At 40.2% G+C, this 22,809-nt stretch overlaps 2 protein-coding genes across 2 annotated transcripts in view; one reads left to right on the top strand and one right to left on the bottom strand.

Annotated features, from left to right (window-relative positions):
* The window catches only part of zswim7 (zinc finger, SWIM-type containing 7), a 46,800-nt gene that overhangs the window by 3,699 nt on the left and 20,292 nt on the right, over positions 1 to 22,809 (bottom strand). The gene's annotated exons all lie outside the window — the stretch shown is intronic.
* LOC309499958 (uncharacterized protein) lies at positions 13,757 to 15,062 on the top strand. Its single transcript, XM_082171529.1, has 3 exons — positions 13,757 to 13,765; positions 13,878 to 14,160; positions 14,306 to 15,062. Exons 2-3 carry the CDS (start codon positions 13,951 to 13,953, stop codon positions 14,669 to 14,671), a joined length of 576 nt encoding a protein of 191 aa, XP_082027655.1. The 5' UTR covers positions 13,757 to 13,765; positions 13,878 to 13,950; the 3' UTR covers positions 14,672 to 15,062.

Raw genomic sequence — 22,809 nt, 5'->3', positions numbered from 1 at the left:
ATCTGAATGTTTTATTGTCCATTCAATGGAAGTTATTGGGCTCCAGTCTCAAAATATATTGTTTTCAGTTCCACAGAAGAAAGTAAGTCATAAAGGTTTTGAATGACATGAGGGTAAGTAAATGATAAAAGAATTTTCATTCTTGGGTGGATGTTCCATGTAATAGTCCTGCAAAGTGACACATTTTTAGAGAACAAATATTTAATGTAGTCTCTCAATATGAAATAATAAAAAAAACAATGATAAAATAAACAAATAAAAGAATTAGAACTAATTAGAATAAGAATATCAAGCTTGACATTTCAATAAACCATTTACTGCAAACTCAATGCAGAACTGCACTCAAAAGGATATTGCACAGCCTTCAGTGGTCTGTCAACAGATCTGGGCTGCGTTTCCCAATAACGTTTAAATTTGATTTTAGAATGTATTTATTTTAAAAGGTACAATGCACATTAATTAACATGAGCACTCAAGTCCATCATGTAAATGTGCCAGATTTAGCCATACAGGCTATTTGTCATCTGTAGTCCCTGAAGCAACTGTGTGATGTTGTCTCTTAGCGCACTACGAAGACTCTTAAGGTATAACTTAACTAAAGGTATACCATTTCTAGGCGTGTTTCCCGAACCATACCTTAGGAAGCTGCTTAAGATATACCTTCTTACGTTACCAGGTGCTGTCCGTGGCGATGGTGCGGAATTGGTTGATATCGATGGCTCGAGAATCAATTATTCACTCATGCAGTGGCTGCTTTACTGCATTATGTGAGAAAGCGGTGTTCTTTATAAAAGAAGCACTTCAGAAATAGTTGAAATTGCATTTATTAGGACTCATAAAATAACAGACTTACCCCTGTAAATGTTTAAAATACCGTACGAGCCCATGAAACACTTAGTGTCCGAATAGGACTTAACTGACAGCATGCTTTCACTGGCCTCCGCAGACGGCGCCGTCTTTTAGAACAACTATTTGCTGTATCACTGCCATAGTTTGAGCAAACTCCCCACCACAATCATTCCCTTTAAATAGACTATTAAGCCTTTAATGGTTTGCCAGCTGATATACCTTTGGATAATATAATTAAAAATCTAACAACAATCAGTGTAATGACAATTGTATTCTTTGCATGAAAACACTTGAATTAATTAAACACTGTCTGGGTGTATTAAAACCTGCAACAGTGATAAAGTAAAGCTAAGAGTGGTCCAGACCAACCTTCTGAATGTATGACTTACAGAAGGTATACTTAACTATGAACGTTTAGGGAAACACATATTAATGATAAGGTACAGCTTAAGGTGTAACTTAAGAACGACGTAGCGTTAAGAAGGTTTCGGGAAACCCAGCCCTGGTCATTAAAGTAAGAAAAAGGGTAAAAAAGAAAAATCTCAAAAAAGGGTAATAAGTACTAACAAAATCTAACAAGAAGTAGGACACACTTTGCAGAGCAGCTTGAATGCTGACATTGTATGCACTGGGATACATCTTCATTTTTCAAGAGGAAAACCCTCCAGTTGTTTGAGGTATGAAGTAGTTGGAAAACTAATTTGCATTCTGCGCTCTGGAACGTCCCAGAGAGATTTAACAGTGTGTAGATCTGATGACCGGCAAGGTCATGAAATGTGTATGATTTGTTTAGCAGTGAATATGGGATCATTACCATCCTGGAATATGGGAACTTATTAAAATAAAATAGCTCAATATTTCTTGTTTGTTATACAATCATACAGCTCAACAATCCCCCCACCACCCAAATCCTTGGGCTGCATGATTAAACGAAATAAAACCGAAAATGCCATATGGCTTAGTGCGTTTATTTAAATCACAAAGGCTGTGATTTCATTAAATAAAACATTTGCTTCATTTGTGTTTCAAAGAGTTTGAAGAGTGGCACTGTGTTCATCCACATGAGCAGCTCATGATCCGCCGGTGTTTCAGTGTCTCGCTTCACAGTAAATGCTGTTCCACCGTCTTTGCATGTGCTCAGAGTTTGGGTCGCTTTAACATGCATCTGGGAACGCAAAATGAAACAACCATCTTCCCATGCTTGTAATGAGAAGTACTTATCAACCAAAGAGCTTTAGGGCTTTAAGGGCTTCCTGTGGTTTTCTGCCAAAATAAAAGTTTGATAGTTTAATGTTTTGAAATTATGAAACAAGGTAGCCATATATTTTACAGTTGTATAGTAAAAAAAACAAACAATGATATTATTTTTCTTAAGTACTTGATTTTTTTATTATTTTACTAGACTTTACATTTCTTTGTAAGTAGGCGAACTTACAAAATCAGCAGGGGATCAAATAATTATTTCCCCTACTGTATGATAAACAGCAGTGCAAGTTTTGTGCTCCTTATATCTCTTTACTTCTGTCTTCCCGAAATGAATCCCCTGCCACAATTTCCTCAAAACTCAACAGAAAAACAAACAAGACCTCTTAAATATATTTTTTCATAAAATGAAACGGAAATCTTAAAGTCAGGTGCATTTCTACAAACTGGTCCTCTCATAATATAATCATAACTTAACATTCTATAAGCTCCTTTATTGCTATCCATGTGTGTTAGCTGAAGTGTCTCAGTACTGAATATAACTTATGAAGGTATTATCTTGATGAATAAATCTTAGTGTAGCGGAAAACTCATCAGACCACACACTTTATCATCAGACCACGCACTCCATTATCAGGCAAACACTGATCTATCCCCTGCAGTGAAGCTGCTCCTCTGCCCTGTGAAGAAAAAAGGCCTCGCTTTGTCAAAGACTGACACCTCATTGCGGTGAGTCACAGGGAGGATAATTAGAAACATGGAGCCACAGGAGTGAAAGCAGTGCAAAGGCCAGAGCCGTCGCAGTGGGAGAGAGCAGAACTGACGCTGACAAAACGTAATACTCACAGGATGATACAGCACACCTAGTGATGCACCGATGTGAAAATTGTGGCCGATACCGATAACCGATATTAAAATTGCTGTTATGGCCGATACCGATATCTCTGTATAGAAAACAAATTTTAATGATTATCAAATAAAGAGCTTATCAAATAAAGAGATTATCAAATAATATTTTTTTTTTTTACTTTAGAAATGACTGATATTGGGCACCTTTACCTGTGTGCAAAATATGTCACATACGACACACATGCATTATACTGCATTGCATATACAGTAATGTGTGCTGGTCAACTTGTCTAAAATTAAGAAACCCTTAGAAAACAGTAAAAAAAAAAAAAAACAGGAACATTGTGTAAAATTAAGATGGGCTACTTTATTTATTATTCCAATATCCAAATATGATACTAAAAAATACCACAGGGAAAAGGGCTTCTATTTGTGACGTGCCGTCTTTGCGTTTGAACATTGCACATTTTAAACAGGACACTCATTAACTGAATAAATGTTAGCCAATACAAACATATTTATAGAAAACAGTTGACAATGAATAGACAGGAGTCCAATAATAGCATAACGAATCATTCTAAAAATAATAACAAGTAGCCTAGGCTATAAGACAATTCCGACATGGGCTGTGTTAACAGTAAAACGTCCGTCATTTAACAAATTTTAAAAACACGGAGGATAATACAAAATACTTTCTGATATTTTGACAGAAAAAAAACAAGCAAGAACAAAATTTAAACTTAGCCCGTCAATTTTTCATTTTACAATTATCTTCTCTCTCTGTGTGTGCGCACGCGCGTCCGTGTTTGTGAGAGCGAGAGCTCGCGCAGCACTGATACAACGGTAGCCTACTTTTTAATCCATAAGTAACGAACGCGCTAGTTTTCATACAAAATAAATATGTAACATAATTAGGTAGGCTACTTTAGTTATTATTAATACAATAACGTAACACATGAAGGCTACGTTTCTCAACACTGAGAATGAATCAATAAACGCCTGTTTCTCCACGCGCTTATCAGTAATCCACAAATCACACGTGCTGTCACTTTTGAGAAAAATCTAATTCGAACGGGTATGAAATATCAAGCAATATATTCAAATATTTACGAGTCAAAAAACGATCAGTCAAAAATGTGTCATGAAGAGGAAAAAAACATAAGTCGCACTGGACTGCGTTTACAATGTTACGGACGGGACAGTTGACGTGAGCGCTCTGAAAGCGCCACTGCTTTAAAACTTTCACAGAGACCTCAAACAGAAAGCACAAAAAGCCTGTCTTTAAATTTAATTTAGTTTTGTATTAATTGTATCTTAATTTTGATAAATGTTTCATCAACCAATTGCCTGGATTGAATTAAATAAGAAGTATAGTAGAAAATATTTAATCAGGGAGTGGAGCGCGTCTCATAAATGAACCGAAATCTACCTGCCTCACAGACCGGAGACATATATAGAAAGCTTGAAATGTCTATTTTTAAACAGAACAATTCAAAAAGAAAAAAAAACAGACTGTTCTCTGCTTATGTCATCTGTATGAAATGTGTATTTATCTCAGGCACATTCACTACTGCTAAGATCGAGTCAGCATGGTCAACTTCATCTTCAACTTCACACGTCAAATATCGGCCTGTTCACATCGGCCATATTTTGACATCGGAACGATACCGATGAGTAAAAAAATGACCATATCGGCCGATATTATATCGGCGGCCGATATATCGTGCACCACTAAGCACACCGCTTAATTTCATATGCTAAGTACCTTCATAATGCACACTGAACATTACTCCTGTCTTTTTCACAATACACTTTGTCTTGGCTTTGAGAGGAAGATTCTGACAGACCATCAACTGACAGCCAGCCAAACACAAAAAAGTCTGGTCTCATTTGTTTTAGGAGTGATGATGCTGGAAATTCAGCCAGGTCAGATTATGAACATTGCCTTTCGGGATTCATTAAATTAGACAAAAAATTTCAGCATTATATAATACACTGTGAAGTGCCATTGTTGGTTGTCAGCAAATGTAACTTGCCATTTTCTATCTACATATATAGAGACAACAATCAGCTCCCTAATGGTGTGTGCATTTGAATTTTCTTGACCCTGTATAACAGTGGTTCTCAACCTTTTTTTGGGCCTGCGTCCCCCTTCCCTTTATCTAAGTCCCTTACTGGCCCCATCAAATTAATAGTAGTTTTGATTATTATTCTGTTTATTATAATTAAGCCAACTATTATATTTACACAACCAATCAAATGCTTGGGGTCTTTTTTTAAAGAAACTGATACTTTCATTCAGCAAGGATCCATTAAAATAATGAATGAGTCTCAATAGAGGGATAAAATAAACTATTTTACTCTGTACATTGTTCGGTTCCGGCTATAGAGCCCTTGCAGCAGGGCAACTGGGTGTCTGTGAGAAGGCATAGTCGTGGGACAAAACACAGCTCTTCCGTTCCGATTAGAACATCAAACAGGTTCTCCCAACTCAGTGACGCACCCACTGAGAATCCTGTTGAAAGTGTCCTAGTTATTGGTGATTCTATTACACGGAACGTGAAAATAGAGACACCAGCCACCATAGGATTATTAGGAACACCTGTTCAATTTCTCATTAATGCAATTATCTAATCAACCAATCACATGGCAGTTGCTTCAATGCATTTAGGGGTGTGGTCCTGGTCAAGACAATCTCCTGAACTCCAAACTGAATGTCAGAATATGTCAGTATTTCACAATCTGCTCAGTTACTGGGATTTTCACGCACAACCATTTCTAGGGTTTACAAAGAATGGTGTGAAAAGGGAAAAACATCCAGTATGCGACAGTCCTGTGGGCGAAAATGCCTTGTTGATGCTAGAGGTCAGAGGAGAATGGGCCGACTGATTCAAGCTGATAGAAGAGCAACTTTGACTGAAATAACCACTCGTTACAACCGAAGTATGCAGCAAAGCATTTGTGAAGCCACAACACGCACAACCTTGAGGCGGATGGGCTACAACAGCAGAAGACCCCACCGGGTACCACTCATCTCCACTACAAATAGGAAAAAGAGGCTACAATTTGCACGAGCTCACCAAAATTAGACAGTTGAAGACTGGAAAAATGTTGCCTGGTCTGATGAGTCTCGATTTCTGTTGAGACATTCAGATGGTAGAGTCAGAATTTGGCGTAAACAGAATGAGAACAGGGATCCATCATGCCTTGTTACCACTGTGCAGGCTGGTGGTGGTGGTGTAATGGTGTGGGTGATGTTTTCTTGGCACACTTTAGGCCCCTTAGTGCCAATTGGGCATCGTTTAAATGCCACAGCCTACCTGAGCATTGTTTCTGACCATGTCCATCCCTTTATGACCACCATGTACCCATCCTCTGATGGCTACTTCCAGCAGGATAATGCACCATGTCACAAAGCTCAAATTATTTCAAATTGGTTTCTTGAACATGACAATGAGTTCACTGTACTAAAATGGCCCCCACAGTCACCAGATCTCAACCCAATAGAGAATCTTTGGGATGTGGTGGAACGGGAGCTTCGTGCCCTGGATGTGCATCCCACAAATCTCCATCAACTGCAAGATGCTATCCTATCAATATGGGCCAACATTTCTAAAGAATGCTTTCAGCTCCTTGTTGAATCAATGCCACGTAGAATTAAGGCAGTTCTGAAGGCGAAAGGGGGTCAAACACAGTATTAGTATGGTGTTCCTAATAATCCTTTAGGTGAGTGTGTATATATATATATATATATATATATATATATATATATATATACAGTGAGGAAAATAAGTATTTGAACACCCTGCTATTTTGCAAGTTCTCCCACTTAGAAATCATGGAGGGGTCATGGAGGGGGATGCTACCACCCCCATGCTTCACAGTAGGGATGGTGTTCTTGGGATGGTACTCATCATTCTTCTTCCTCCAAACACGTTTAGTGGAATTATGACCAAAAAGTTATATTTTGGTCTCATCTGACCACATGACTTTCTCCCATGACTCCTCTGGATCATCCAAATGGTCATTGGCAAACTTAAGACGGGCCTTGACATGTGCTGGTTTAAGCAGGGGAACCTTCCGTGCCATGCATGATTTCAAACCATGACGTCTTAGTGTATTACCAACAGTAACCTTGGAAACGGTGGTCCCAGCTCTTTTCAGGTCATTGACCAGCTCCTCCCGTGAAGTTCTGGGCTGATTTCTCACCTTTCTTAGGATCATTGAGACCCCACGAGGTGAGATCTTGCATGGAGCCCCAGTCCGAGGGAGATTGACAGTCATGTTTAGCTTCTTCCATTTTCTAATGATTGCTCCAACAGTGGACCTTTTTTCACCAAGCTGCTTGGCAATTTCCCCGTAGCCCTTTCCAGCCTTGTGGAGGTGTACAATTTTGTCTCTAGTGTCTTTGGACAGCTCTTTGGTCTTGGCCATGTTAGTAGTTGGATTCTTACTGATTGTATGGGGTGGACAGGTGTCTTTATGCAGCTAACGACCTCAAACAGGTGCATCTAATTTAGGATAATAAATGGAGTGGAGGTGGACATTTTAAAGGCAGACTAACAGGTCTTTGAGGGTCAGAATTCTAGCTGATAGACAGGTGTTCAAATACTTATTTGCAGCTGTATCATACAAATAAATAGTTAAAAAATCATATATTGTGATTTCTGGATTTTTTTATTATTTTTATTATGTCTCTCACAGTGGACATGCACCTACGATGACAATTTCAGACCCCTCCATGATTTCCAAGTGGGAGAACTTGCAAAATAGCAGGGTGTTCAAATACTTATTTTCCTCACTGTATATATATATATATATATAAATGAACTAAATTAATAACTTTTTTACAACAAAAATTAACCATCACTGAACTTACTTAAGCTGGACTATTACGATATTTTCTTCTAGAAACAAACTTTGTTGCATTATTTTCCTGTTATCAATGTAAAGCTGCTTTGAAACAATCTGTTTTGTGAAAAGCGCTATATAAATAAAGGTGACTTGACTTGACAAAGTGCTCTCTACTATACCCCCGTCTGGTTATAGGCCTGGTCATACATGTAACACTCTTCTCCATTTAATTATTGAAAATGAAAAACAAACATCTCTTTTAACCCTATAAAGCCTACTTTATAATTTTTGATATGCTAATTTCACATTTTTATCAAATAAACGGTATAATTGCACTAAATGTCCACTTGCAGGTCATGGTACATGTGTCTTTTTGCTGTGAAATCTTTATTGATTTCTGTAAGGTAAATGTAAGAATGACTTTTATATTGTAACTAATATTTCAAAATGAACACTCACTGGACAATTTATTTATTTTTTTACTTTTTTTTTTTTAAATGTCAGGCTTTACAGGGTTAAATTTAATTGAATATACCATCTGCTTTCCGTGGGTGGTAATAACACCAGGCAAATAGGGTTGAGTTTCGTGAATAAGCAGCAATCTAATAAGCCTAATTTACAAAGTAGGAGTGTGTTGAAATAACAATGATTTAATCTAAATATGCATTGGGCGGCACTATACCAGGACATAGTGACTGGTTTAAACTGGACTGCAGGTGGTCACTGAATAAGATGCAGAGGTTTATGTGCTAAAATACAGCTTCAAAAGTGGCAGTTAAAGGGATAGTTCACCTAAAAATGAAATTTAGCCCATGATTTACTCACCCTCAATTCATCCTAGGTGTATATGACATTCTTCTTTCAGACGAATACAGTCGGAGTTATATAAAAAAAAATGTCCTGGCTCTTCCAAGCTTTATAATGGCAGTGAATGGCTATTTCTGTTTTTAAGTCCATAAAAGTGCATCCATCCATCTTAGAATAGAATAGAATGAGGCATTTATATAGCGCTTTCATATGTACTACTGTACACCCAAAGCGCTTTTACAATCATATCAGGGGGTCTCTCTTCAACCACCACCAGTGTGCAGCATCCACTTGGATGATGTGACGGCAGCCACAGTACAACGGCGCCAGTGCGCTCACTACACACCAGCTATAGGTGGAGAGAGGAGAGAGAGTTAAATGAACACCACACGGCTCCGGTGGGTTAATAAAGGCCTTCTGAAGCGAAGTGATGTGTTTTTATAAGAAAAATATCCACATTTAAAACTTTATAAAGTAAAATAACTAGCTTCCGGGCAAACAAACATACGGATTCGACTTAAGTCTAAGCGCAACTTAAGTGAATAATGCGATGTACTGCTGATATTTACGCTACGCCATGACGCACTACGCTACTTCGTCGTCACAAGTTGCGTAAGTTGCGCTTTAGACGCATGGCCGTTTGGCCGGAAACAAGATTTTTACTTTGTAACATGTTAAATCTGAATATTTTTCTTACACAAACTCATCGCTTCGCTACAAAAGGCCTTTATTAACCCCCCGGAGTTAACTTTTATGAGGGATAAATGCACGTTTATGGACTTCAAAACAGAAATTATAAAGCTTGGAAGAGCCAGGACATTTTTTTATATAACTCAGATTGCATTCGTCTGAAAGAAAAATGTCATATACACCTAGGATGACTTGAGGGTGAGTAAATCATGGGCTAATTTTCATTTTTGGGTGAACTATCCAAAGTGAATTTGCCCCCTTTACACATTTCAACAATAGACTGGGCCAACAGTCACATAGTTGAGCTAAACTAAGAATTTACTCTGAATATCACCCACACTTCCAAACTGCCTGGGGCATGGAGAGAGGAGAAGGGAAAAGAGATTAGACAGGAGATACTACCATTCTGTATGGATATGCATAAAACATGAAATAAAAGATCGTGTGAAATGAGTCAAGTAAAGGTCTGAAATCCCTAGTAAAGATCACACAGAGTATATAAAAGAGGCAGGGGGGTAACAGTGAAAAACAATAGATTTCTAGGAATTGCTGAAAGAAATGCACTAGGTTTATTTTTGGCCTTTCCTAAAAATCTTTTCCCTGGAATGTCGCCACGCCACTCACCGCAAGAGCAATCATAATCTCAAGCACAGTGATTTGAATCTTCTTTTGAACTTTACTGATGATATTCAAGTGATGATGTGAGTCCGTTATGTTAAAAATTTACAACAGGATTATATCAATCTGGAATAGATTGTATTGTGAAAAGCGGTTGTTACAAGATTGAAGTCAGGTGGATGGGAGGGGAAGGGTTTAAGTAAAAGGAATGCTTTAAGACAGCCAAAAAGGAGGGTTGTTTCAGAGGTGGAGCAGGTAAACAATTACATTTTGATTGAAGATTATAAACACTTTTTTTTTCTTTGGAATAATATGCATCAATGAATCATTCACAATAAGGCAAGTTTTAATTTCATGCTGACATCCCATGGATGCTTCTCGTGCCTTTTTAATGAATCAAATCTGTTCAAACGCATGATAACTGACTGTCTGCTGATTAGGGTGGGTGATAAATTACAATAAGAATAAGAACGTGCATTAAAAAAAGTAGTTAAAATATTTAAAAGTACGATTTTGATCTCGTTTGTTTTACGAGTGTCCCTATTTGAGCCTCTTGAGTGTTTTTCATAACACACAAAAAAATAATTTGTACAAAAGCAAGCAGTCTTACTCAAACTTTACTTTCCCAGACGTGACCATGTGGTGTCTTTGTGCAACAGAGGATTTTAAAGTCTTGTGTAATTTACATGAGCATTTCTTAACACTAAAACATATACTTGTCTAACACACAGAATATCAACTAACAACTTTGCTTTTAAAAATACCAAAATCCTCTTGCTTTTCAAACTACCTGCATTATCTTTCCATAGTTGTCCTTCAGTGAAACATTACTAAGGCACAACAAAAATCAACATAGGCTTGTAAAGTGAGGCTGGTGTGACAAACACTGGCCATTATTTCTAGCGGCCCAAAGGCCAGTAGAGTCATTAGTGTCAGTGGAGCATTATCACAACAGCCTGGACTGATCTGCTGCTGCCAGTGTGAGCTACATTATGCAGCGGAAGGGACTTTCACCATTAGACCAATGGATAAGCTGCCCATGTCCTGTTTACTTATTCATGGTTTAGCAGACAGTCAAAATCAGAGGCAAAGTATCACATGTAAACGAGATTTTTTATATCATTGAAAAATGCCTGGAACTTAAATGTAAGAGTATAATGTATAAATGATAAACAAAAAACTGACAACTGGTTAACTGTAAGCTTACCATATAGTTACTTACCAGTACCATTCAGCTTTGCCACCATATAAATAAAATACCATTTTAAAACGTATTAAAATAGAAAAAAAAAAACGTTTTCAATCGTAATAATATTTCACAATATTACTTTTTACTGTATTTTTGATCAAATAAATGCAGCCTTAGTGAGCATAATAGACTTTAACATTTAATATGAAAAAAATATCGTCCAAACTTTTGAATGTTTTGAAGTCAACTTTTACATTAAAATAGTTTTTACTCGAAAAATAAAAGAATCCTCCCCATAATAGTATCCTCCCCAAAGAGAAAAGAAATAAAAGGACCAGAATCACATTTAATATTATTTTATTTAAAGAGTTATGTTTCTTCTTTCTTTTGTTATCAGTTAATGGCCCAATGTACACTGGGGTGTTATTTAAAGCGGTTCTATTTCTGTCCTCTGTACTAGTGTAACTAAACAAAACTGCAAAAATAGCATATAGTGTAAAATGTTTTCTCCAACATGCACCAGTCTTCCACAGGTCACTCAAACAGTTGTAAAAGTGTATTTCAGTCAGTGAAACTGTAAGCAACAGTAGAGTGTTTGAAATTTATATCAACACGGAAACTACCTCATGGTGTCAGAAAAACATCCATGTCTACGTTATTTCTTGACTCCACCTACGCTACTGTAGGTCAGGACTCAAAGATTGAAAGTGAAGGTCACTGAACGCTATGGCAGCTGGACTGCAGCCTCAGGGCAGGACGTTATTAAGCACAGCTGATCTTAATAGAGTATGACAGTCACAATGACATATTAATGAAGATTCTTTCCCCAGAGAGAGGCTGACTGACAGGATATTGGCAACTGGACCAACCGGAAACATTTCCTACCACCTCAGAACGACCCACCAGTGAATGTCTGCTACAGCAATGCAGCTGGATTTGTGGTCTGAGTGCACCACAGACTTACACTTAAACAAACACACATTTGTTTAAATAAAATAAAATATAAATCTGTGGACTGATTTGGTGCTGATTTCGGAGAAAACTTTAACCATGGAAAATACATCTGGTTGTACCACACTCTGAAGTGTGCTTAAAACATAAACAGTTTGACCTAAATATTTCTGGGGGATGTGTCAAACATACGGCGCATTCTAAAGAGTTCTGTGGGCACAGATTCCTGTGTGCCTGAATATCTCTGCTGTTGTGCTGTTCCTCTTCACTAGAAGACCAAATACTGTGAAGTGTTTATCAAGTATTACAGAAACTTTCCATCTTACGTTAAGAGATCTGACAAGTTAATTTAGGATTTTTCACAAATTCGTATTAAAGAAGCAAATCTTGATTTTATCTTGATTTAGGATTCTTATCCTATCTTACAAAATCTCATCTTATCTATAGTTAGGAAATCTAAGAGTTTGGTAATCAACTCTCAGTTCTGTTACCAAGCAACCAATGACACGCAAACAGCTGCTATGAAGTAAAATGGGAAAACTGGAGAATGGAGAAACAAAATAAGTGGTGCTTTTCATTAAGTGAAGTTTTGATAAGCTTGGTAGAAAAGGCAAAGCCTAATCCTTTTATTAGGAGTCTGTAATTATTTGTCAGAGTTTTGTTGTCAAAGTGCAGCACATCATTTGGGTGTTCACTGAGTCTTTCCACCATCAAACATCGCTGTTCTTCATCTTATATCATTAATGCGATGTCATTCTCAGACAGGGCTATTATTGTGTGATTTTTATAGTTGGCTTTCAAATAATTTTGAAGTTAGGACACCATTGGGGTTGTCCTAAAGTTAAGACAGTTTTTAGGATTTTTTGTGGAGTTAAGATGCTTCTGTAATACCCTTTTCCTATCTGTAGTTAAGATAAGATTATCCATTTAAGAAATGTCATTTTGTAATAGCTTTTGTCCTAAATGAGGTCCTAACTGAAATTGCCATGCTTACCAAACAGATAAGATAGGATTCTAAAGTTATGATCTTTCTGTAATGCGCCCCCTCGATCTCTGCTCAGCACAGCATTTTCAGACAGCTGCATTCATCCTCAACAATTTCACTTGCTTTGTTTTCTTTAGGTTTTCAAAATGTTGCAATCGGCTCTACATAATAATCATTCAGTTTGTTCCGATATTAACATAACACAGTAATGAGATTAAATGCAGGAAATATTCCAATCACCCTAAAAATTATTGTCCACATCTTCACACTAAAGCTAAAAAATAATTTTAGATTGCATATTAAGGTACTCAATACATCCCTCTCATAAAATCATGATATTGTAATATTTCATTCTAATAATTATATAATAATTTTTTCTCAGAACTCAGCATTTGGTGTCACAATAGAGTAGCCTACAACATTCATTTTCCACATAACTTAAATTGAAACACATATGAAGTAGAGAAGCACCAACATTCAAACCAAAAATATTCAGCCGAAACATAATTTTTGGCCAAAATACTTTTGGAAGGCAGGGAGAGGGTGGGGCAAGAGGAGTGGGGCAAGGTAGAGGGAGAGGAGTTAGAATGCGTGGTGGCGCTCAAAGAAGGACCAGAGCTAGGGTAACTGATCAAATAAGAGCTACTATCATTGACCATGTCATAAACCACGGGCTATCATATATACAGAGAGGCTGGTGAACGAGTACAGCCAAATCTCAGCCGGGACACAGTGGCATCCATTGTCCGTATTTTCAGAGAAACCAACAGGTAGGATATTGCTTCTCCTACAGCAAAGTGTAAATACTGTAATATTACCATTTACAGTATTAGAGTGACTGTATGCCTTTAGTCTTTAGTAACTGTATTTTGTCCCTCTAAGGATTCAACTTCTACCTCCCTCAGGGGGCAGAGGAAAGCTCCTGAGTGAAGAACAGGAACTTGCTATTGTCAACATGGTGATTGCTGACAAAGAAATAAAACTGAAGGACATTCAGTCCAGAGTTATAGAGGACAACCTTGTCTTTGGGAACATTGCAGCAATCAGCATAACATCCATTTCTCGGACTCTAGCTAAACACAGAGTCCGAATGAAACAGCTATACAAAGTTCCTTTTGAAAGGAACAGTGAGCGCATCAAAGAACTCCGTCAGCAATACGTCCAGGTAAGGTTATGCAATACAGTCATTACTGTACTATACACAGTGTGTTTTGCAGTAAACTACTCTATAAACCTGGAGTACATTAGGACATACAGTAGATATACAGTACAGCACAGCATTTACATACACTGTGTCTAATTACGTTCAGAGAGTCATGGAGTTGGAGGCCAATCAAGTCCCACATGAAATTATCTATGTTGACGAGGCTGGCTTCAACTTGGCGAAAAGGCGTCGCCGTGGGAGAAACATAATTGGCAAAAGGGCCACAGTTACCGTGCCGGGCCAGAGAGGAGCCAACATCACCATGTGCGCCGAAATCTCCAACAATGGTGCACTCCTGCATAAATGTGAGATTTGCCCCTACAACACCGACCGCCTTCTCCTGTTTTTAGAAGACCTGCACGAAAGACTGGTGCCAGAGGTAGAAAGGGGACAGGTGGGAGACCACTTGCCAATATATGTGATCACATGGGACAATGTGGCATTCCACCATTCCCGTGCAGTCACAGCCTGATTTGACGCCCATCCAAGGATGATGTCCCATTTCCTTGCCCCTTACTCCCCTTTCCTCAACCCCATTGAGGAGTTTTTCTCAGCCTGGAGATGGAAGGTTTTTGACCATCGTCCACATGACCAAATGTCCCTCCTGGATGCAATGGATGCTGCATGCCAAGACATCACAGCTGAACACTGCCAGGGGTGGATAAGGCATGCAAAAAAATTCTTCCCACGATGCCTTGCCAGAGAAGATATCAGGTGTGATGTGGATGAGAACATGTGGCCAAATGCAGAAGACCGGGCAGATTAGAAGATTACTTTGTTTTTATTATTATTATTCCGGTGCTTTTTCTGTTTGTATATCTTGCAGTAATGTCCTTTTGCAAATAAAGTCTTTACTGCAGCAATTCTGTCTCTGTCTTTTTTTTCCATAAACTGTACATTCTATAAAGCTACTCTGAGATGGTCATTCATTTTTTGTATTGAATTTCTGCAGCAAAAGAAACAAAATGCATGCATTTACTAAACCCAACAAAACAAAAATGTAGAGAGGCTTCAAAAGAAACTACAGTGCAAAACACAATCTATGATCAATACAATATACTGTCTATTGTATTAGGGCAGACCTGACACATAAAATAATGCAGTTTCTGTAATTTCAGCTGATGATAGTGTTTTTTCTAAATGTTCCTGTTGGAAGAGAACATGTGTTAGTGTTTTGAATAATTATTTGATTTTGAAACATGTTTTCAGTGTTTTGGTAGACATTGTGTATTGTATTAGTGTATTATTGTATTTTGAAAATTAGTGTTGGAGTTTAGTTTACAATGTGTGATTTTGAGCATGAAATTAACCGTTTTGCCAATTGTGTGTTTTAGCTGTGTGAGCCAGTGTGTTGGTGCGTTAAGAGTTTCGAAAACTTGTTAAATGTATTGAAAAAACTGTCATAGCGATTGTAAAAAACTGTAACTGTCATCTATTTCGTACACACAAGGAGGATAAGCTACAGCAGGTAAACATGTCAGCAGTGTGGATGCCAATTTTTGGCTAAATTAAATGTTTAAGTAAAAAAAATCATTTTGGTGCATCACTTACAGAACAGAGACAGAACATAAAATTGTTTTAAAAGATTAAATGTTACTTGTGAACTAGTTTATTGTCTGTTTTGGGTGGGTTTCAGTTCAGTTTGTTTCCATGGTTTTACATCGTTTGATTATCAGTTGCACCTGCTCTCTATTTCCTAGATTGGTTTGCCCTGTGTATTTAAGCTCTGTTTCTCTTTCATTTATTTGTCGTTCTCATCATGTGTTCCCGGTTGTTCAGTTTGCGTTTTGAGTCTAGTATTTTGTGCTCTGAGTTTAATAGTTATACAAATCATTACTGCTAGCAATACGATCCAGCCGATCTCTTCCTTTTTCAATGAGTAATGAGTCCCAAATGGACCACTTGCACTGAGCTTCGTGACGCACTTTCGTTTGGAAATAGGAAATCACTTATTTCCGGTTATGTTTACTTTCAATGTGCGATGGTCAATGAGTTGAACAAACGCCAACTAAAATGAATGTCCGCAATAAGATTAAAATATTTGGCAATTTTTACTGTGTGCAGAATTTTCCAAACTTATCGGGAGTTTTAATCCAACCCAAGCCGATCTGAGAAAGCAGCGGGTGTTAAAAATACGGCATTATTTCACCACAGGGTGTCAGTGTTCGTCTAAACTAGTGACGCTGAAGTGTATGAGAACAGATGAATAACATCAGTACGAACCACGAACATTTATTTATTTGTATTAAATATTTTAATCATTCTGTGTCATGTCAATCTTTTCACTATTTACATGTTTATGCCCAAAATGTTACAATATTCAAAGTAGTTGACTGTCATTCTCCTCTACGCTGTATGCGTTACTGATTAAATAGCCTAGCCTATTTAACATCGTCACAGGCACCTCCCGAGCATTCATTCATTCAACTATTTAAAAAGACTGGAATAAACACCAGCGCACACAAGCAATTCTTTTATAGTCAATTTCATTTAAAAATGTAAACCCTACAGGTATGAAATGTCAGAAAGAGAAAAAAAACTGTTAATGAGAAGACCAGCATATAGGGCTGCTGCAGCTTAGTGGATAAATATATTTAGCCTATTTCTTATTCAGAATGCACAGTTGGAAAGAAAATATATTTATAGGAACATTTCAGCGAGCTCAAAAGATAATTAATACAGAGATCATTATTCATTGTTTTAATCAATTGGCAGCCATAAAACATAGTGATAATCTGCATTCTCATTTATGTAGGTGCACTGAACGCTCTAACCGGAAACTCCCGATATGTACTAACTAGAACGCAGAAGTAGTTGTGCAAGTACTCCAATGGGAGAAAAAAAAGAGAAAAAAAAGAAAACCATGTTCAATGTTGTCACATTATTGAACAAGAACACAAATGATTCCTGGAAAATACCAAAAAAAAACATTTAATTACAGAAAATACTTCTATTTCCTGTAAAATGAAACAACTAAGCCTAGAATTACAGATGACAAATAGAGATTATAAATGCACAGAGACAACAATGACAGACTATCCAAAGCTGAATCACAGCAGGTCATAAAAAGGGCCGTTAACTTTTATTACTATATTGTTCATAGTTTTCTTAATGTTTGCTTTTCTTCTGTGCTGTCTCGCAGTAGAGACCCAGTAACAGACACCCTTAACCCAGTTTAACAAACATATGCTGAGATCTACGGTCAGTCACGTGAGGAATAATGGGGAAACTGAGACAATTCCACCCACCAACTGCCTCCTGGACATTGGCTGATCATTCTAGACACTCAGGAACTGAGAGTTCAACATGACGAGTTCACTGTGGGTGGTGTTGGGATGTCTGACCATCAGAGATGGACTGGTCATAGCAAACTAAGGGGATTTAGGTCACTCTGACTGACGGAGCATTTGTGAACTCCTTAATGGGTCATACAACCTTTTTTTAACACCAGTTAGTCCTCATGGCAGTTGTGAAAAATGCTACAAACATTTCCGTGGTAGGCTGTGGAGTGGGGGGGGGGGGGGGGGGAGGGGAGACCGATAGCACAACAGCGGCTTCTGATCCAGTCACTCTTAAGTAAAAGCATCAAAGTGTACTTCAGAAAAGCTGCAATTCACCAATGCACACATCAAAATGAACAAATATATTAAACATGGTTTTGTAAGGTCACAGAACATTACACAAATACACATATTATGTGATAATTTATCATTTATATAGGTATTGATCATTTAGATTTATACTTAAATACATTTTCTAATATAATGTACAAATGTAATGTACAAATGTATGTATTATAGCTATAATTTCATGCACAAAAAAAATGCACAGACATTGGCTTCTTTTTTTTTTTACTCAAAAAAGTACAGTTTGGTCAAACAAAAAAGCATAAAAAAAGCTTAATTATCCAGTTTTCTCCTAAAATTAAAATAAATGGATTCTACTGTATGATGTGCAACACAAACACCTCTGTTACAATCTCAGAAAATATAATGAGGTTATCCTAGTTAAAATCTCAGAAAATGTAATGAGTTTTAGGGGCCATTTACACAGAGAATCTAGTTTTAAAAAGCTGAACTTCTTTTAACTTAAACGCTGCATTTTAAGAATGGTTTGTTCCCTTTCGTCCGGTCACTCCTACGTCACGTCGGTAGGAGTTACCAACGAATTGGGATCATGCTAGGGAGACCAATTGCCTTCGATTAAAACTAAAACGAGCCAATGGACATTGGCATGCAGGATTTGCATTCTGTGTCCTGCCTGCCAGTGCGGGTAAAAAGCGGAAGCGCGAGCATACACAAATCACTTTCTGCTTCGGAGCCGACTGGTTGTGTCCTCTGAGTGAAAGAGCATTTGGAATAGTGATTCTACAAGCTCAACAAGTCTGCTGTTTCGAGACCTCTCTGTGTTGGTGTTACGTCTCCCGAGTAACGGCTGTTACTTCACGCTATCGTAACGGCTGTTACTTCACGATGCTGAGATCAAGACTGAGAACCCTCAAACGAGGGAGATTCCCCGATCTAGTTCTTCTTCTGGTTCACTCCAGAAAAAGGCTACTTCGGCTAATCCCATTGGTGGTCTGAGGATTAAAGTGAGGAATGACCCGCCGGGTGAAAGACCCCCACGGGCCCCTCGCTCCTCTGCATCGCTGCCATTGGAGCCCCCGCAGGAGACCGCTGGGCCATCTCGTGTGGTCCCAGTCGTTTCCTTCGGGGCTCCGCCGGAGGACCAGATGTTGATCGCTGCATCGGAGGGAGAGCTGTCATCTTCTGGGGATGACGACCCGGCTGCGTTGCCCCCTCCGAGCCTGACCCGGAAGTGGCTGCTATGCTTGCCCAGGTGGCCGCGAGTGTCGGGCTTGTGTGGAACCCTCCACCGTGTCCCGAACCCTCGCGGCTCGACGATTGGTTTCTTTCTTTTCGGAAGTGCATGAGGAAGCGACGAGATCGTGGACGGCCCCTCTGGCGGCCAGACACAGGTCGACTCCCTCCTCCCGCATCCCCCAAGTGGAACGGTCGATTGCGATGCAATTGTGTCTTAAGGCCGCGTCCACCTGGCGGGGTAACCCCACGCTCCCCTCCCACGCATGTAGGTTCTCTTCCGGGCTAACCGGTAAGGCTTACCGTGCGTATGGATAAGCTGCTTCTGCCCTGCATGCCGTGGCGCTTGTGGTCCAGGAGCGACACCTTTGGCTTACCCTGGCCGATATGAGGGAGTTGGACAAGAGTAGGTTCTGAACTCCCCAATTTCCCAGGGTGGCCTCTTCGACGACACGGTGGAGAGCTACGCCCAACAGTTGTCCGCCGCTCAGAAGCAGTCGGAGATGATTAAACATCATGCCCCGGAGACAGGCTGCGGCTGCTCAGCCTTTAGCGGCTGCTCCTCCGGCTGCTCGTCACCGAGGGCTCGTCACCTCGCCGCTCTCATTCCCCTCGCCCCAGCACTCAGATGGCAGTGACGCCGCCCCGGCCTCATCACTCTCATCTCCCGTTTGGCAAGGAGGTTCGAAAACCTGGACTCGACACCCCTGGGCCTCGCTCCTTGTTTCCCCTCCTTCCTTTGCCACTGGGCAGCGAGCAGCTGAACGCCTCCGGGCCTTCCCTGCCGTCTGCCCCCTGGTGGAAGCAGGTTGGTGTTGCGCCGCACACCCAGACCCCACTCTCGGCCGCTGCAATGCCTCCGGAGTCGCGTCCCTACCTTCCACCTCGCTACCCCACCGCGGGTACGCCAGTGGTCCAGGTGGGCTCGCTGGTACGGTCTTTCGAAGCCTGGCTAGCACTTCCGAGGCCGTACCGGTGGCTCACCCGTACCAGCTATGCAATTCAATTTGCCCGGCGGCCTCCCAAGTTCAGCTTCACCCATGTGCGGAGCTGCGATGCCCCTGTCCTGAGGAAGAAGATCGACGTCCTCCTGGCGAAGGACGCGATCGAGCCAGTCCCTCCAGCCGAGATGAGGTCAGGGTTTTACAGCCCATACTTCATTGTACCCAAGAAAGGCGGTGGGTTACGGCCAGTCCTGGACTTGCGAGTTTTGAATCGGGCCCTGCACAAGCTCCCGTTCAAAATGTTGACGCAGAAACGCGTCTTCGAATGCATCCGTCCCCAGGATTGGTTTGCAGCGATCGACCTGAAGGACGCGTACTTTCATGTCTCGATTCTTCCTCGACACAGACCGTTTCTACCGTTTCTACGTTGGGTCGAGCATATCAGTACAAGGTCGCTTCTGCAAGGCCCTTCGGCCTGGCCCTGTCACCCCGTGTCTTCACGAAAGTCGCGGAGGTGGCCATTGTTCCAATGAGAGAACATGGCGTTCGCATTCTCGTGGCTCATAATAGCTCACTCGCAGGATCTGTTGTGCGAAACACAGGGACATGGTGCTTCGACATCTCAGCCAGTTGGGGCTTCAGGTCAACTGGGACAAGAGCAAACTCTGCCAACGCAGAGGATCTCTTATCTCGGTATGGAGTTGGACTCGGTCGGTCAGACCACGCGCCTCACGAAGGAGCGCGTCCAGTCAGTGCTCAACTGCCTCAAGTCCTTTCAAGGCAGGACAGCGGTCCCACTGAAACAGTTTCAGAGGCTCCTGGGGCATATGGCAGCCGCAGTAACGCCGCTCGGTCTGCTCCATATGAGACCGCTTCAGCGCTGGCTTCACAATCGAGTCCCGAGATGGGCGTGGCAGAGCGGCACGTTCCGGGTGAATATCACCCTGCACTGTCGCCAAACCTTCAGCCCTTGGTCAGACCCAGCGTTTGTACGGGCTGGAGTGCCCTTAGTCCAGGTGTCCAGGCATGCTGTGGTTTTCACAGATGCCTCTGCCAACGGCTGGGGGGCCACGTACAACGGGCATGCAGTTTTGGGTCTGTGGAAGGGGCCCCAACTGCATTGACACATCAACTGCCTAGAGTTGCAAGCAGTACGCTTAAGGCAATTGGTCTCCCTAGCGTGATCCCAATTCGTTGGTAACTCCTAAAGACATGACATCTCCGTTCCCTCACTCAGGGAACGAGGGTTACCATACGTAACCGAGACGTTTTGCTTGCTATGTGAGCACAACAGTCCAAGACGTCTATTTAGCACATTTACATGAATGGAAAACAATGGAAAAGCAGAGCAGTGGAATGTGAAAATGCCCCTTAGGCTGTATGATCACGTGTGTCATACTGGTATTATATCAACATCTAACAAATATTCAGAGTAGAAATATTCTTGACCAATGATATATTCTGTGCAATAATTTGATAATTAAAATCAGGGCAGACTGATATTTTAGCTAGTAACAGGCATGAAAACAGGTCAGGGGTAAAAAAGGTGAGAAGGATGCGGCAGCAAAAAATCCAATCCAATCAACTTATATATATATATATATATATTGTGCTTTTTAATGTTAAATTTATCAATCTGGTGCAAATTAAACAAAGAAAAATTATTTTAGTTACAGTGTCTGTCTACATTACTACTACATAATAATAGTTATAATATTAATCCCATGATAGTAATAGCCATATATTGTAAAACAAATGCACTGAAAAATAAAGGAAACTTTCATAATTAGTTTTGTACTAATTTCTATACTTGAAAGAGTATATTTCTATACTTCACATTAAAGGTGTGATTGGGCTAGCCCAGTGTCAATCAAGAAAATAACCAATGGGCCGCTGATCTACGTGTTTCATGGGGTGTCAGAAAAAAAAAACTAACGCTGACTTTTTATTGACCAATGCATTACACACTAATTACGCACTAACCCAGCGCTGCCAATTAAGCAAAACAAAACGAATGGGCCGCCGATGTACGAGTTTTATGGGCCGTTAAGACAAAAAACGAAACAAAAAAGTATGAGATGTATCGGCCCAAAAAAACACGTCAGCCCACCGGGGATCTCCCGGTAGTCCCGATGGCATTAGCCTACATGCCTGGACGTCACACAAAACAAAATCCTACCTGTTGCCTTTCACCATCCACTTATTTAGCTGCTGTTGCATCAATTGACATGCCATCTCCTTTCCTCTCTTTCTTTTTCTATGTTTAGCCCCCGACAGCTTTTTTGCATTATCCATCTTTTTCGACGACAACAGTCGTCTTTATCGAGTTACTCACTACTCGTTCCTGCTCGCTCAGCGCTCACGGCGCCCGCTCGCGATATTATCCCGCCCTCTTCTATGTCAAAATTAAAAATAATGACATGCAACATCGCTCTCTGTATCTGACAGGACAGTTAACATTGTAAGCTAACTTACCTCAGGCTTGCTTTCCGACGTGCGGTTCTTTGTTCGGCAGTGTGTCATCAGACTCGCGGTGTTAAAGACTTTGAAAACAATTCTGCCCTACTCTGACTCGGATTGGCTGTCAGGTTTCGGCATTAGGAATGATGATTGGTTTTTTAAAGCTGCTAAGTTTATGGTAACTATAGAGATATAGCGGGTAAATGCTGGCCACGACCCCCCCCCTCCCACCCCATAAATATTTTCTCATCGGATCTGTACAAATCACGTAGGTGACCCATTTTGGTTTTAAAACGGCGAATTTCGCCGAAAGGTGAGGAGTTTTCATGCCTGTTAGTAAGGAATAGGGCTGGGTACCGAGTTCTAGGGCTGTGACGGTATGGGAT

Source organism: Leuciscus leuciscus (assembly GCF_965113295.1).
Source record: "Leuciscus leuciscus genome assembly, chromosome: 5".
Classification (NCBI taxonomy): domain Eukaryota; kingdom Metazoa; phylum Chordata; class Actinopteri; order Cypriniformes; family Leuciscidae; genus Leuciscus; species Leuciscus leuciscus.
This window is presented reverse-complemented; position numbering and strand designations above follow the sequence as displayed.

Bases quoted from the DNA above. Each gene is read 5' to 3' on its own strand.
- LOC309499958 (XM_082171529.1), top strand. From the start codon at position 13,951: ATGGTGATTGCTGACAAAGAAATAAAACTGAAGGACATTCAGTCCAGA. The intron at 14,161-14,305 runs GTAAGGTTATGC...AATTACGTTCAG, and splicing joins TCCGTCAGCAATACGTCCAG to AGAGTCATGGAGTTGGAGGC.